Source organism: Mobula hypostoma, chromosome 24 (genome assembly GCF_963921235.1).
Source record: "Mobula hypostoma chromosome 24, sMobHyp1.1, whole genome shotgun sequence".
Classification (NCBI taxonomy): domain Eukaryota; kingdom Metazoa; phylum Chordata; class Chondrichthyes; order Myliobatiformes; family Myliobatidae; genus Mobula; species Mobula hypostoma.
Genome location: NC_086120.1, coordinates 36618966 through 36637055, shown reverse-complemented (window position 1 = coordinate 36637055; position 18090 = coordinate 36618966). Strand labels below are relative to the sequence as shown.

Here is an 18090-nt window from a genome sequence, read left to right as displayed (position 1 = left end):
GGGTCTCAGCCTGAAAAGCTGGCTCCTTATTCCTCTTCATAGGTTCTGCCTGATCTCAGACACGAGCAAGCCTGCAGCTGGAAATCCAAAGCAACACACACAAAACAAAAGGAAATCTGCAGACGCTGGAAATCCAAGCAACGCATGCACAAGGAACTCAGCAGGCCAGGCAGCATCTATGGAAAAGAATAAGCAGTCGATGTTTCAGCCCAAGACCCTTCTTCAGGACTCTTCAGGAGTGTTTTGTGTGTGTGTTGCTGCCTGATCTGCTGAGTTCCTCCAGCATTTTGTGTGTATTACTCCACACCCTAGTATCCATCTAATTTTCCGTCTTTGGAGATTATTCCAACATCCATGTTAGATACAAGGCACTTCAGAGTATTTTTTAAGCCTGTTAGCTTTCTGTAGTAGAATGCATTGTTCTGCCCTCTGGCAGTTACTGATTTGCTGAATGTGATCTTTTTCCAGAACAGGGAGAACTACATCCGCACGTGTAAACTTTTCCCAGATGGCCGCAGTCTGATCGTGGGCGGAGAAGCTAACAACATTTCCATCTGGGATCTCGCGGCTCCAAGCCCACGAATCAAAGCTGAGCTAACCTCATCTGCTCCCGCTTGCTACGCGCTGGCCATCAGCCCAGATGCTAAAGTTTGTTTCTCTTGCTGCAGCGATGGAAGCATTTTTGTCTGGGACTTGCATAACGAAACGCTCATTAGGTGAGTAAGATGGAAAATTGGAACTGGGCACAGGTAATGAGGAGGGAAGCCATGTTCTTCCTTGGGTCTGTCTGTCTGTCTGTCTGTCTGGGTACCATATCCAATGTGGACATTGGTGACCATGGTTTTCCATATAGATCTATCCTTCGTTCTTTGGATGACTTCCATTTCCTCAATGTGTAGCCACCTGGCTAGGCTTTTGATGTACATAAGCCGAGGTCTTCCTCAAGGTTTGATCCCCTTGATCTTTCCAGAGTATGAGTTTTTCTAGTTCATCTTTCCGCATGATGTGTCCTGGGATTCTGAGTTGTCTTTCTCTTATTGTTGGTATGAGTGATTGAACTGCTTGGGTTCTTCTGAGAACTTCTTCAGTTGATGTATGTGTGGTCCATGATATTTTTAACATTCTCCTGTAGAACCATAATACAGCTGCTTCTAGTCTCTTTTCCATTGCTGGGGAAATGGTCCAGCATTCACTTCCATAAATCAGGATAGAATAAATGTAGCACTGCAGTATTCTGTTTTTAGTGTACATGCTCATCTTTGTTTGTTAATATGGTCTTCATTTTTTGGAAAGCTTCTTTCACCATTGCTATTCTGTATTTGATATCTGTGTCGAACCTACCATCACTTGTTATTAGGCTGCCAAGATATCCGAATTTGTTGACTTGTTTGATGTTTGTATTGCCGATCTTGATCACACATTGTGGGATGTTTGTCTTTCTGGAGATGACCATGCTTTCTGTCTTCTTGGCGTTGATTGAGAGGCCTCTGTGATTACTTTCTGCTGCCACTATAGTGAGTAGTTCTTGAAGTTTTGTTTCTGAGTCAGCTATTAGTACGATGTCATCAGCATATCTGATGTTATTTACATTATGGGCTCCAATTGTGAATCCTTTGATGTCTTTAATACTTTTCAAGATATTTACACTACACAGGTTGAATAAGTCTGCGAAAAGACACAACCTTGCCTGACCCCTCTCATGATATTCACATACTCACTCACTTGTCCTTCTATTCTGATGGATGCTGTCTGGGTAGGTTTTATAAAATGGCCAAGCTGACCACTTTGGAGGCACGTTCTTCCTGGAGAGGAAAAGAATTGACAGTCAAGCTTGGCATTGTCTAATCAATAGTGTTTTCCTCCCCCTCTTACTTCAAGCTTTGTGCTACATTATATTACAAACTTTGACTTTCACAAAAAAAAACTGACAGGTAATTCTAAAATAACAACAGGAATTCTGCAGATGCTGGAAATTCAAGCAACACGCATCAAAGTTGCTGGTAAACGCAACAGGCCAGGCAGCATCTATTGGAAGAGTTTCAGTCGACGTTTCAGTCGAGTAAGCGGAACAAGTGCTACACGTTCCCCTACACTTCCTCCCTTACCACCATTCAGGGCCCCAAACAGTCCTTCCAGGTGAGGCAACACTTCACCTGTGAGTTGGCTGGGGTGATATACTGTGTCCAGTGCTCGCGATGTGGCCTTCTATATATTGGCGAGACCCGACGCAGACTGGGAGACCGCTTTGCTGAACACCTGCGCTCTGTCCGCCAGAGAAAGCAGGATCTCCCAGTGGCCACACATTTTAATGCCACATCCCATTCCCATTCTGACATGTCCATCCACGGCCTCCTCTACTGTAAAGTTGAAGCCACACTCAGGTTGGAGGAACAACATCTTATATTCCATCTGGGTAGCCTCCAACCTGATGGCATGAACATCGACTTCTCTACCTCCCCCTAGTACCCCATCCGTTATTTATTTTTATATATACATTCTTTCTCTCACTCTCCTTTTTCTCCCTCTGTCCCTCTGACTATACCCCATGCCCATCCTCTGTTTTCCTCCCCCACCCCCGTCTTTCCCCGGACCTCCTGTCTCATGATCCTCTCATATCCCCTTTGCCAATCACCTGTCCAGCTCTTGGCTCCATCCCTCCCCCTCCTATCATTTTGGATCTCACCCTCCCCCCCCCTCACTTTCAAATCTCTTACTAACTCTTCCTTCAGTTAGTCCTGACGAAGGGTCTTGGCCTGAAACGTCAACTGAATCTCTTCCAATAGATGCTGCCTGGCCTGCTGCGTTTACCAGCAACTTTGATGTGTGTTGCAGGTAATTCTAAAGGATGCATACAGTGCACTTACAGATAACTGGATAATCCCCTTGTCAATCAAGCTTCTCCACACTGCTATCAATGTCTAAGGTGGTTATATGCACATTATTGTGTATATCCTCCACTTACTGTCATGTCCTCTCCTAATAGATTCCTTCTTCGGCCCCTTATCTCTTCCACCTAACACCTCCCAGCTTCTTACTTCATCCCACCCCCTACTCTCCCACCCAACCCCCTTCCCGCTCATGTGGTTTCGCCTATCACCTGCCAATTTATTCTCCTTCCCCTCTCCCACCTTCTTAATCTGACTTCAGCCCCCTTCCTTTCCAGTCTTGATGAAGGGCCCCAGTCTTTCATGGATGCTGCCTGACTTGCTGAGATCCTGAAGCATTTAGCATGGGTTGTTCTGGATTTCCAGCATTTGCCGAATCTCTTGTGTTTATGATTTGTTGTTCTAGTATGTTTACTTTGGGCTTTAAATCAAATTACCCTTTGAGTATATTTACTTTTGTTTTCTGTTTGTTGTTAGTCATACGATCTGTCTCAGCTCCAAATCATTAGTTGACAACAAATATAAACGTAGGAAATGATTGCCTGTTTAACATTTTATAAACCTCAACTTCTTTTATGCCACTATTATAAAATTTGTAAACTGGTGTTATATGTATTTAAAGAAATAGAAATGTAATACAGAGGTGCCAAGCATTGTAAGTTGTGCAGAAAATTAGATTTCCTGTTTATTGTATAAAAGGATATTTTCCTCTTCCTTATTTATTATGACAAGAGAAACTGTGATCCTGATTGGATTCAGACAATATTTTTGGCCTTATTCCCTTTCTCCAAGTTAGTTAAGCTTCTCAATAAGGTTTAATGGAATAGAGAAATCCTCTCTTGTGCCAGCACATCACTTCTTAGATATGAGGCTCGAAAGCAAATGTGTTCTGACCAATGCCTTATAAAGCCTCAGTATTACATCACAAAGAGAATCTGCAGATGTTTGAAATCCAAGCAACACGCACAAATGCTGGAGGACCTCAGCAAGCCAGGCAGCATCGATGGGAAAAAGTTCTAAATCTACTCCTCATCTGTTTGTCTCCCGCTGAAGGGTCTCGGCCCAAAACATCGACTGTACTTTTTCCCCATAGAAGCTGCCTGGCCTCCTGAGTTCCTCCAGCATTTTGTGTGCGTTGCTCAGTATTACCTCCTTGTTTTTATATTCTAGTCCTCTTGAAATGAATACCAACGTTGCATTTGCCTTCCTTACTACAGATTCAACTTGCAAGTTGACCTTTAGAGAATCCTACTCTAGGACGCCCAAGTCTCTTGTACCTCTGATTTCTGAATTCTCTCCCCATTTAGAAAATATACTACATCTTTATTCCTTCTACCAAAGAGCATGACCATACATTTCCATATGTTGTATTGTATTCCTTCTGCCTGTTCGAGTCCGTTTATAGATTCCCTTCTTCCTCAACACTGGCTGGCCCTACACCTATCTTTGTGTCATCCACAAACTTGAGCACAAAGCAATCAATTCTGTCATCCAGATGGTTAACATAGAGTATAACGTGAAAAGTAGCAGAACCAGTGTAAAAATTACTGGCATTAAAGCACACTCAGTGGCCACCTTACTGGGTATCTCCTGTACCTAATAAAAATGGTCACTGAGTGTATGTTTGTGGTCTTCTGCTGCTGTAGCCCATCCACTTCAAGGTTCGATGTGTTGTGAATTGAGTGATGCTCTTCTGCACACCACTGTTGGAACGGGTGGTTATTTGAGTTGCTGTTGCCTTTCTGTTAGCTGGAACTAGTCTGGCCGTTTTCCTCTGGCCGCTTTCATTAATAAGGTGTTTTTACCCACTGAACTGCTGCCTACTGGTTGCTTTATTATTTTTCACACCATTCTCTGTAAACTGTTGTGCATGAACGTCTCAGGAGATCACTAGTTTCTGAGATAGTCAGACAACCTCATGTAGCACCAATGGTAATTCCACAGTCAAAGTCACATAGATCACATTTCCTCACAATTCTGATGTTTGGTCTAAACAACAACTGAACCTCTTGACCATGTCTGCATGATTTTATGCATTGAGTTGCTGCCACGTGATTGGCTGTTTAGATACTTGCATTAACGAGCAGGTGTACAGGTGTACCTAATAAACTGGCCACCGAGTGTATATCTCCAGCGTTGGGTGCAGAGCACTCTAAAAGCAATGTTTTGTGTTCTTTCACACAAGCACACTGATACCTTAATCAAGAAGAATATCACTCATCTTTTCACGGGCAAGACCTGTTATTTAACCACAAGTATATTTCCTGTTAAATGTATTTTGTTACCATAGCACTGAAAGCATGAGCTATTTGTCATGAGATTTAGTTAAACTGTTCACACGCAATTGTTTTCTTCCCATTACTGACCTCCCCCAACTTCCCAATACTGATCCCTCCATCTCTCTCTACCTCACTTTTTGGCTTTTTCCTGCAAGTGTACCACAAGCGATTTCAATGCATTGAGTGTATTCTGTGTCGTTTTTTAAAAATTCTATCTCATCTTAAGGAGCCACATGAAAGAAGTCGGTGAAAGAAGTCAGCCTGTTGAGATTGGGTGGGACTACAACCAGAGGTCATAGGTTAAGGAGAAAAGATGAAATGTTTAAGGGAAACATGAGGGGAAACTTCTTCAGTCGGAGGGTCGGAGAGTGTGGAACGAGCTGCCAGCGTGAGAGGTGCACGCAAGCTCAATTTCAACATTTGAGTGAAGTTTGGGTGGGTACACGGATGTGTGTATAGGGGTATGGAGGGCTATGGTCCCAGTGCAGGTCAATGGGAGTAGGCAATTTAAAAGGTTTCGGCATGGACTAGATGGGCCAAAGGGCCTGCTCCTTGTTTCTGTGACTCCACATCATTCACGTTTCTACTGCAAATGCAACAAAGCCTCTTGTGGTATAAATACACACCTAGTTAAAAGCAAACTTCAGATGGAACACCTGATTACTTCAAAAATTTGGCTTTCATTGTGAAATTTGTTATTCAGGACAACTAAGACATTTATATAAAAAGAAATACACCAATACTAAAAAAAGCTCCACCCCACCCTGTTTTCACTATTTTCCCATCCAAAGAGTTGATAATGTTTACTTGATCTCTGCTGGCTCCTTCAACGCGTTACCCAAGTGTTCTTTGATGTCTGTATCTAGCTGTTGCTTTGTAAGCTCCGCCCCAAACTGACCTCTCGCCTTACATTTAGCCACAGTGACTCGAATCTGCACACTTTCTGCACTGAGGTCATGTGGTTGGGTCATTTCCTGAGCTGAGCTCTTTTCGACTATTAGTTGTAGCAACTACCTAAGTGAAAGCACAATTCTGAGTGTTGAGTAATATTTTAAAAAAGCTGCAATTGTTTTCAGAGCAAATTTAAAACCTCTCCTCCTCATTCTTGAGCTGGCAACTGTAAAACTGAACGCTAAACTATCTGTACATGCTGATTTGGGGCCGATAATCTTAACCAAGTCATTTTTCAGCCGGGTCCCTAAAGTGCTGGTTGAAGGAATGCTCGTTGACAGCTTTTCAGTTGTTAATGTGGGATTACGGACCAGTTTGATGCAAGGCCAGTAATGACGACAAATGCATTTCTGCAGTGTATTTTTTGGTTGAGTTCCTTGCACTGATCTATAGTATTTTCAGATCTATGATCATTGATTTTTCAGTAACTTTGAGTTCTTTAACTGATTTTTTGTTTTGTTTCAGGAAGGTGGTTAATGTTAGACATTTTTATAACCATGGTAACATGGCGGTTAGAGTAAGGCTATTCAACTGCGAGGTCAGGGTTCGATTCCTGTTGCTGTGTGTAAGGAGATTGTATGTTCCCCACGGTGTCCACATGGGTTTCTCTGGGTGCTAGGGTTTCCTCGCACATTCCAAAGATGTACATATAGGGTTAGTGAGTTGTGGGCATGCTATATTGGTGCCAGAAGCGTGGCCTCACTTGTGGGCTGCCCAGTCCAATTCTCATTGATTTGATTTAGGACCATAAAATATAGGAGCATTATTAAACCATTTGGCTCATTGGGTCTGCTGTGTCATTTCATCACGGCTGATCCATTTTTCCTCTCAGCCCCAATCTCCTCCTGCCTTCTCCCTGTATCCCTTCATACCCTGACTGATCAAGTATCTACCAGTCTCTGCCATAATATGCCCAATGGCTTGACCCCCACAGCCACCTGTGGCAACAAATTCCTCAGATTCACTACTGTCTGGCTAAAGCAATTCCTCCTCGTCTCCGTCCTAAAATGACATCCCGGGATGCTGAGGCTGCGTCCTCTGGTCTTGGATTCCTCCGCCAAAGGAAACATCCTTTCCGCATCCACCCTATCGAGGCCTTTCAACGTTCAATGATGTCACCCTCGTTCTTCTGAAATCCAGTGAGTAGAGGCCAAGGCCCAGAGGCTCTCATTTGATGCAAATAAGGCATATCACTGATGCGACAAATAATGCTAATATTTAATTTTTATCTGTGTTTTGCATTTTGTAACTTAATATCAACAATGTAATGTTGAGTATTTTATTTTTCAACCCAGGCAGTTCCAGGGTCATTCTGATGGAGTGAGCTGCACAGATATTTCTAATGATGGGACCAAACTATGGACAGGAGCACTGGACAACACAGTCAGGTGCTGGGACCTGAGGGAGGGTCGTCAGATGCATCAGCATGACTTTGCATCACAGGTACGTCGCTGTTAGAAAATATGGTAGTGCTATTCTCCTCCCCCAACTCCATCCTTAATTTTGCCATCTTCTTCAGCTGGACATAATTTCCTCTCTTGCAAACACAAAGGCACTTTCGGGACCTCCTGGTGGCCAAACATTTTAATTCTAATTCCCATTCCCGTTCTGACACCTATGGTCCACTCTCCTTCCCAGTCAGATTCCTTCTTCTCCAGCCCTTGACCTTTCCCACCTACATGGCTTCACCTATCACTTCCAGCTCGCCTCTTTCCCCTCCCCCCAACTTTTTATTCTGGCACCTTCCCCCTTCCTTCTCAGTCCTGAAAAAGATTCTTGGCCTGAAACGTAGACTATCTATTCATTTCCATAGATGCTGCCTGACTTACTGTGTTCCTCCAGCAATTTGTGTGTATCACCTCTTTCAGTTCTGTTCTTGGGCAGGTTACATGAAGGTGCAGATGGTGACGTGTATATGGAGTGAGCTGCCAGAGGAGGTGTTTGTGGCACGTACAACTGTGTCTTTTAAGAAGAGTCGGATTGGAACACTGTTGTATCTAAGCAATCTTATAGAGTTTTTAAGGAGATTACCCAGAAAGTTGATAAAGGAAAAGTGGTGGATGTTTTCTACATGGACTTTAGTAAGGCCCTTGACAGAGTCCTGCATGGGAGGCTGGTGAAGAAGTTTCAGACATTTGGCATTGAGGATGAGGTAGTAAAATTGGATTCAGTTTTGCTTTGTGGGAGAAGCCAGACAGTGGTAATAGTTGGTTGCCTTTCTGATGGGAGGCCTATGGCTGGTGGCGTGCCACTGGGTCTGAGTAGCTTAACATCCAGATCAACCATGTGGATGACTCTATGGAGGGGTACTGTTTGGAGGGATATGGGTCAACTGCTAGAGATGAGTACGAGCTGAGTGGAGAAGGTGATCAACACAGAGTGGTTGGGCTGAAGGGCCTGTAACCATGTTGTATTGTTCTATAACTCTGTGCAGAATAAAGAATGCAATTGAGCTAATTTACCCCCTTGAACAATTTTTAAAAATCTGTTTAGAGTAAATCGACATTATTGTCCTTGTTGGCTTGCTAGACTACCTCAGAATCAACTACGGATTTGCAGTTTTGTATGAAACAGACAAGAGACCATTTGCAAGCCAGATGGTTTTTGTGACAGTCCAGCAGTTACAATTTGTTTTCACATTAATTTAACTACTTGAATTTAAATCTTCCAGCTGTTATGGTGGGATTTAAACTTCAGATCAGGCCTCCGTATATTATAGTCCAGAAACTCCCCCAAAATCTCATTCAGTTAGATCAGGGGTGGCCAACCTTTTACATTCCATGCATTAATTTTTTCACGCACGAGTTCAGATGCGCCATACAACTCTTGTACCACCATTCAATTCTTGTAAAAATATGTTGATATAGACATGTTTAGCATTTTACATGATATATTGATTTAATATAAAACAAGATAAACATTACTTACCTTAATGAGACTTTTAACAAATATATTTTGTCATCTTTTGATTTCTTCCTTTTTCTTAATCACATATTCTTTCCGTAACTCAGACCCAAGCACTAGCTTCAGTTTTCCTTCTGTTTCAGTCTGATGTTGTGTTTTATAGTGTCTATTAAGATCATGTCTTCTATTATGTGAGAAAGTGTTTTCACAAATAATGCACAACTGTTTTCCTGACGGACCCGCTATAAATAAGAACTCATTTTCCCACTGTTCATTGAATTCACACTTACTATCACTTTCTGCTTTTCTTTTGCTCATTTTCTTTTGCACCGTGATAGGTAACTGAATGTAAAAACACGGCTTAGTTGTTGAAAAAGTACAAAACTGCGAATGTTCACAAAAGGATGAACAAAGCATAACTCCGTAGCGCACGAGTGTCAATTGTAAACTGACTGGCAAAAATCGGCGACGCACCGCTGGTGCAGACGCCTGGCGCCTCAGGATCAAAAGAGCACCAAATGTGTATTGAATAGTTATGGAACAACTGCAGAGCAAAAGTCCTAGTTTGACTCATTGAACATTTTTTTAATTGAAAACAGATTAATGTGAAAGAAGATAATATTCACCAAAAGATGTACACAAAATAATAAAAATCGCTAAAAATAATTGCTAAGTTTTAGATTTATTCTCAGTAAAACCCATTTCTAGCTCTAATCTACTTGAATTCCTGTTATAAGTTTTCTTTTCTACAAATTGTTTTTTAGTTAATACTTTTTGCATGAGTAGGCTTACTTTTTTTTTATTATTATCACTGGGGTGCAATGTGCCACTTGTAATCATCCAATGTGCCACAAGTTGCCCATCCCTGAGTTAGGTCATATCTAGCATGAAAATCAAAAATCTGTCAGTTGCACCTAAAATGAACAATTTGCCCAGGATTGATTGTCATTCTTGTGAAGGTTGTGTATCTGATGCTACTGCAAGTAACTTTATCATTGCACCTATGCGTACACGTACTTGCATGTATGGCATTAAACATGACTGACATTTGCAGCAGGAGATCCACATGTATATTTCCTCATGTGCAAAGACATTCTTCCTTGCGTCGCTCCTCATAGGTCTGATTCTAATTTTCTAATTTAGAAAACTTTCTCATTCTCAGAACTAATTTCCTCACATCTCAGTCAGCAGAAGTAGTTTCCTTCTGTCTATCTATCAGTTCCCATAAGCCTCCATGATATTGACCTCTGACCTTCCAGGTTCAGTGAATGCAGCCCTAGTTTAGCAATGGTACCCAATAAAGCCTTGGAATCAAGGTATTATCCTGGCAATTCTGCTCAGCATTCACTCCAAGGTCAAGCACATCCTTCTTAACTATCCGCCACAAGCTTCCCAGTGGCCAAACATTTTAATTCCTATTCCCGTTCCAAGGTGTCGATCCATGGCCTCCTTTTGTGCCGAGATGAGGCCATCCTTGGCAGAGGAGAAACACCTTTTAATCCGTTTCAGTACCTTCCAAAGTGATGATATGAATGTCAATTTCTCCTTCTGGTGAACAAATTCCCTCCTCCCTCTTCCTCTGTTCTCCACTCTGACCTTTCACTTTTTTTCACCTGCCTATTACTTTCCCTTGGGTTCCCTCCTCCTTTCCTTTTTCCTGTTGTCCAGCCTCCTCTCCTATGAGATTCTATCTTCTCCAGCCCTTGACCTTTCCCACCCTTCTGGCTTCACCTATCACCTTCTAGCTAGCCTCCTTCCCCTCCCCTCACCTTTTTATTCAGGCATCTTCCCCCTTCCTTCCAAGTCCTGAAGAAGGGTCTTGGCCTGAAATGTTGACTGTATTAACCTTTTCCATGGATGCTGCCTGACCTGCTAAGTTCCTTCAGGTTTGGTTTGGATTTCCAGCATCTACAGACTTTCTCATGTTTGTGACTTCCTAACGCATAGTGCGCGGAACTGGCCAAAATATCCCAGGCAGGGTCTAATCATTAGCTTGTGGCATAATAGTCTTTGTCATATATCACAGAACCAGGCCCTTCAGCCCATTATGTCTGTGGTGCCCATTATGTTCCTATCTGTACAAATAACCATTTTCCAACATTTGATCCACAACCAACTGTGGCTACCATCCCTTGGAGGTTCCAGGTGCTCATGCAGATGCTGAAATGTTGAGAGTATCTGCCTGTGCCACAATTCTGAGACACGATGCTTCAGATTTCAGCTTTGCTCTGAGTCAGAACCTCTACCTTAGACCCCTTCTAAACCTCATACTTCTCACCTTAAATCTACAATCTCTGCTCTTCGACACCTGCCCTATTGGGAAGAATCCATCCTTTATACCTCAGGCTTTAGATAGAAAGGCTATTCGTCCATTAGCTTTTTGGGATATTTTCCAGATCTTTTTGTGACATATGCAGACTCGGAATTTCTGTTGTTCCCCTACTGCTTGCTTTTTTTATTTATTTACACTTGCTTTAAAAGTGATTCCCTCATCTGTTGAAACCCAGATGGCGTTGGTTTGCCCATTTCCTTTGCCCATTAATGGCTCTGCCTTTGAATATTTAAACGATTCAAAGCAGATGTAATTTTTTTTTACTCTGTAATTAGTGCTGTGTTTAAAATGCTTCGTTTCAACTAATTCATGCTTTGGGGATAATTGGCATTGGAACAAAAGCCTCTTGCTCAATGTCAGCGAGGCCAAGGAGCTGATTGTTGACTTCAGGAGGAGAAAACCGGAGATCCATGAACCAGCTCTTATTGGGGGATAAGACGAGAAGAGGGTCAGCAAATTTAAATTCTTTTTCAGTGTTTTAATTTCAGAAGACCTGTCCGGGGCCCAGCATGTAGGTGCAATTACGAAGTAAGCACGGCGGTGCCTCTAATTTTTCAGGAGTTTGCGAGGATTCTGCATGATTTCAATAACTTTGACAAGTTTTACTTCCGTAGGTGTATGGTGGCGGGTCTATTGACTGGCTACATCACAGCTCTTGTATGGAAAAGCCTACAAAAAGCAGTGGATATGGCCAAGTACGTCATGGGTAAAGCCCACCCACCATTGAGCACATTGTCACAGGGAAGTAGCATCCATCATCAGGGACCCCCACAGCTCAGGTCATGCTCCCTCCTCGCTGCTGCCATCAGGAAGAAAGGTATAGGAGCCTCAGGACTTACACCACCAGGTTCAGGAACAGTTATTACCTCTCAACCATCAGTCTCTTGAACCAGTCACTGAAATGTTCCCGTAACCTATGAACTCACTTCAAGGATTCTTCATCTCATGTTCTCAATACTGATTGCTTTTATTTCCCCTCTTTCTTTTCGTATCTACATTTTTTTTGCACGTTGTTAGCTGTCCATCCTGGTGGATGTGGTCTTTCATTGATTCTATTGTGTTTCTTGTCCACAAGAAAATGAATCTTAGGGTCATATATGGTGACATATATGTATTTTGATAATAAATTAACTTGGAACTTCGGATGTAAATAATAGCTGAAAGTATATAATTTGCAGCGTCTTTTATTGCAGCTTCACTTACTTTGAAGCAGGAAACTCCTTTTTGCTAAGATTGTAATCAAGAATCATGATATCCTGATTCATCTTTGGACGTAATAACATGTTGGGAAGTTAAAACTTTGTGAAGTTAAACTAGGACAGGACATGCACAATAAATGAGTGGGCCCCAAGGAATGTTGGGAAACAGAGACCTATTTTTTTGAAATTGGTGAAGAAGGCATATGGCAGACTTGCCTTTATTGGACAGGGTGCTTAGTACAAAAGAGTGGACATGTTATAGCTGTGTAGGATATTGGTGAGACGGCATCTGGAATATTGTGTGCATTTCTGGTCACTATACAATAAGCAGGATGTGATAAAGCTGGAGAGAGTGCGGATAATGACTGCTTGATTTATGAGGAGAGAATGGTCAGGCTGGGACCTTTTCCCCTGGAGTGAAGATGTTTGAAGGATGACCTTAATACAAGTTTCTAAAATCATAAGGGACATAGACAAGGTAGATAGTTACTATCTTTTACTCAGGTTATTGGACTCCAAAACTAAAGGATATGGGTATAAGACAAGAAGAAGAAGACCTAAAGGGGACCCAGAGATGGAGAGTGGTGGAGATATGGAATGAGCTGCCAGTGGATGTGGTAGAGGTAGATACAATTACAACCTTTAAAAGGCATCTAGGTAAATACGTGGATAGGAAAGGTTTAGAGAGGAATGTGCTAACTGAGACTATCTCCGGAAGGCACCTTGGTTTCATGGGAGTGTTGTGCTAAATGGCCTGCTTCCAGAGATTCAAAGAACATTTATTATCAAAGTACGTATGCAGTATACAACCCTGATTTTCGTCTTCCCACACAGTCCTAAAATAAAGAAACCATGGAACCCGTTCAAAGAAAGAACATCAAATCCCCAACACGCATAAAAAAGAACAAATGCAAATGGCTAAAAACACAGAATATAAAACATCAAAACCACAAAGTCATCGAAACAGTGGAGGATTATTCAGCTCACCTCAGTTCAGTTCAGTCTGGCTCTGTGTCGTGTTGTTCATTGACTGCAGGCCACAGAACCAGCCTGCTCTGGTTAAAATTGCACAAAATAGCAACAAAAAAGGAGCAATCGGAAATTCACATAACATGAACGACACAAACCACGCCCAGTAAATCTTGCCCATTACCAAAGGCTCCAGCGCCATCCTCCTGCAGCAATGAGTGAGAGGCCGATCAAACGTAGGCGCCCTCCTCTGGCAGTAACGAGCTATGAGTCCATATTCTAGATGTCTTCCACTAAAAATAATGTATTAAAATGTAAACTTGAAGGTACCACTGCTCTGAGATAGTTGCCCAGTTATTTTGTCAATGCTGAGATCAGTATCCTTTTGACTCAATGTGGTTACACCTCAGTCTTAACAGTACAAGTTCATTGTCATTCAACCATACACTAAATATGGGTGAACGAAACATCGTTCCTCTGGAGTCAAGTTGCTAAATGCAGTACATATAGTCACACACAGCACACACAGTTACAAAATAATATTAACACAAGTCGCGGAGTGGCATAGCTGAAGATTGACAGGTTGATATAAAGTGCGAGGTACATGTTTATGAAAGACAGTATAATGTTACAGGTACTGTTATGATAAAACAGTTGTATAAATATGTGAAACAGCAACAATAAAAGATGCAAAGTGACCAGTGCACGATGAGAGTGTGTCTGAGAGTTGGGGAGTTGGGGCAGGGCATTCAGGCAGGGTGTACCTGTGTGCTGGGTGGCAGTAGGATGTTAAGATGTCGAACATCCTGGGGGAAGAAGCTGTTGCGGAGCCCTGGCAGTTCTGGTTCTTATGTTGTGGTACCTTCTGTCTGACAGCAGGAGGTCAAAGTTCATCTGGTTTCAATGACTGCCGTTCCATGAAAATAGCATTGTATCTATGGTGGACTGCATTAAGTGCAATGCTTTTGTGCTCTCTTCCTGCTCCACGCACAAGCTGCTGAATTATATGAGGTACTGCCCGTAGAATTTGCCTTTTAATACTTGATTTTCCTTTCTCCCACAGATCTTTGCACTAGGATGCTGCCCGACCGGAGGGTGGCTTGCGGTCGGCACAGAGAGCAGCAACGTAGAAGTTTTACACATCAACAAACCAGATAAATATCAACTTCACCTTCACGAGAGCTGTGTTCTGTCGCTCAAATTTGCTTATTGTGGTAAGAACTGGCTCTGTGATTTAGTGTCATTCACTGAAGGCAGCAGATGATTCAAGTTCCTCAAGCTTGTTCCTGTCATTTAATTAGATTATGACTAAATTACATAAATCCGCCTTATTTCTGTGACCTTTTAAGAACCTTGCCAGACAACATAAACCTATCAAACTCTTTAGAAATTTCAATTGGCCCAACCACAACAGCACCTGGAGGAAAATATTTCAGATTGTTACTGCCCCTTGTGTGAGGATGTGCTTTCTGGTGTATCTCCAAATACATCAGAAAGCACATCTTCACACAAGACCTGGTAATTTACAGGTTTTAACATTTTCCCTTTGCCACCAAGGGATGTGACCTCAGCTGCTCTCCACCCATTGGCCTTTGCTCCTCCCTGCTAATTAATTGGACCATCTTAACGACTGCAATTCAATTACCCAGTAATCTTCTCTACTTGGGGGATTACATGCCATGTGTTCGTGATTTTTCACCTTTTCTGCCCAGCTGTCAATTTGCTGAATGTTATGTAACTTCTCCAGTGGCCTGGTATTCCTCCTGAACCTTGGCTTTAAACTCAGGTGAGGGTCCATGAAACTTGGGTCTCCATCTTCTACTACTACTCTTGATTTTCCTTTCACACGTAGTTTGAGGACATTGCTCTCAAGGCTAGCATTTATTGTCCACCCCCAATTCACTTTGAGAAGCAATGGTAAACTGCCTTCTTGAACTAATTGAGGTCATCCTGGTGAAAATACCCCCACACCGTGGGGGGTGAATTTGGGTTTTAGACACGGCAACAAAAAATGAACAGCATGACTGTGTATTTCCAAGTCAGGATAGTGTGTGGTTGGGGAGGGTAACATGCCAGTCTTGTGTTTAATCTATGGCTCTGCCGTTCTTCTGGGTGATAGAGGAATGGATTTGGGATGTGCTTTAGAGGAAGCTTGTTGCTTTGCATTTACTGGATGGTATAAACTAACAGAAGCTTGGTTAAATGCTTGGATGGGAGGGATATGGAGGGCTGTGGTCCACATGTGGATTGATGGCACTTGGTAGAATAATATTTGGCATGGACTAGATGGGCCGAAGGGTCTGTTTTTGTGCTGAGGTTTTCTACGACTATCACGGCCACCATGGTACTTCGGTGCTGGAGGCAGTTAATGCTCGGCCTGTTGAGTGGATTGCTTTCTCAGGGTGGTCCTTGAATGTTGTCAGAACTGCACCCATCCATGACATGCATGTGTTTTACAGATAATGGAAAGGTTTGGACATTTGAGAGATGGCTCTCTTGCTCTCTGTACTTGGCCTGTCTTGTAGCCACACTTCATGTGGATGACTCCAGTAGTCTTTCCAAAGTTTTGATGGTTGGAGTCTTATTGGATATCAAGAGTAGGTCATCAGATTCTCTTTCAAGTTCTAATTGCTATCTAATACTTCTGGCATGAATGTTACTTCACTCAAAGCATGGATGCTGACTAGGACTACATTGGAGTTCCTTTTTCCATTTTTATCTTTTTCTTGGAGTTAATACCAAGAATTCCTAGAGTCACACCTAATGAATCCTCTCTTGATGAAGCCTCTGTGTCACTGGAAGAAGATGTATTGAATGACAGATGTTAGCAATATTGGATAAGTAAGATTTTGTGACTGATGGATTTTGTTACGGGTCTCCCAATTTTATCATGCACCCTGGTGGTGGTTAGGAGATCTTTTACAGAGTTGACTGGGTTGGAATTATTTTCATTTTCTCTGTCATGTCTGGTACTTACATCAAAGCCAGGAGGTCAATCCACCTTTGTTTATTTAAGGAGTTCGTGACCCAGTGTCTTTCTATGAGCAATGTAACTTCAGGGAATAGTTAAGGACAGTTGGTCTGGAGTCACAGAGGCTAGAACGAGGCACTTTCATCCAAGAAGGGAATGTCATTGCAAGATGTAGTTGCTTGCTTTTGTCTATTTTAGAAGTCACTTCCACTCATTTAAAGTTGTTTGTATTTTGAAAACCTTCAGAAGTAAACCCTCCTGTAGTTTCCCACTTAATTAGTAAGCATGCTAAAACTAATTGAGTTGAAACAACGTGTTTGAGGCACTGGATGGCTCATCTTGCAGATTACCCCAGAGTCTGAAAGTATTATTTCAATTTCCCAAAGCCAGTTTCTCCCTGAAAAATAAGTGATTCTTGACACAGTCAGATCTGCAGTGGTGCTAGAAGGTTTGTGAACCCTGTAGAATTTTCTCTTTTTCTACATAAATATAACCTAAAATGTGATCAGATCTTCACACGTCCTAAAACTTAATAAAGAACCCAATTAAATATTAAATTAAGTATGTGAACCTTTGCTTTCAGTAACTGGTGTGACACCTCCCCCGCCCCCCCCCCACCCCTGTACAACAATAACTTCAACCAAGTGCTTATGGTAGCTGTTGATCAGTCCTGCACATCGGATTGGAGGAATTTTAGACCATTTATTCTTCCAAAACTGCTTCATCTCTGGGATGTTGGTGGGCTACCTTGCATGAACTGCTTGCTGCAGGTTCGTCCACAACATTTCTATAGGTTTAAGGTCAGGACTTTGACTCGGTCATTCCAAAACACAAGTTTTCTTCTTTTTAAACATTCTGTTATTCATTTACTCTTGTCTTTCGGATCATTGTCTTGTTGCATTATCCAACTTCTCAGTCATTCCAAAATACAAATTTTCTTCTTTTTAAACCATTCTGTTATTGATTTACTCTTGTCTTTCGGATCATTGTCTTGTTGCATTATTCAACCTCTGTTTAGCTTCAGGCGACAGACTGCTACCCTGACATTCTACTGTAAAATGTCTTGATACAATTTTGACTTCATTCTTCCCTCAATGATTGCAAGTTGTCTGGGCCCTGTGTCAGCAAAGCCCCCTCAAGTCATGGTGTTCCGTCCCCCATTAATCATGGCTGAAGGATGGTTGTAGTTGGGAGCTGAATGTCCAAGGTTACACCTTATATTGGAGTGATAGGAAGGTAGGCAGAGGGTGTGGTGTGGCTCTACTGGTAAAGAAGCATCAAATCAGTAGAAAGTTGTGACATAGGATTGGAAGATGTTGAATCCTTGTGGGTTGAGTTAAGAAACTGCAAGGGTAAAAGGACGTTGATGGCAGTTATATACAGGCCTCCCAACAGTGGCTGGGAGGTGGATCACAGGTTACAACGGGAAATAGAAAAGGCAAGTCAAAAGGGCAATATTATGGTAGTCATGGGAGATTTTAACATGCAGGTCGATTGGGAAAATCAGGTTTGTAGTGGATCTCAAGAGAGTGAGTTTCTTGAATGCCTCAGAGATAGCTTTTTAGAGCAGTTTGTCATTGAGCCCACTAGGGGATCAGCT

The 18090-nt window shown here is 42.2% G+C and overlaps 1 protein-coding gene across 3 annotated transcripts in view; it reads left to right on the top strand.

Annotated features, from left to right (window-relative positions):
- Positions 1-18090, top strand: part of LOC134337365 (transducin-like enhancer protein 1) — a 197838-nt gene that overhangs the window by 164027 nt on the left and 15721 nt on the right. For all 3 annotated transcript variants that reach the window (XM_063032304.1, XM_063032303.1, XM_063032305.1), the window contains 3 exons: positions 469-716; positions 7411-7558; positions 14583-14733. In XM_063032304.1, the coding sequence (XP_062888374.1) occupies positions 469-716; positions 7411-7558; positions 14583-14733 (547 nt within the window). The remainder of the gene's footprint in view (positions 1-468; positions 717-7410; positions 7559-14582; positions 14734-18090) is intronic.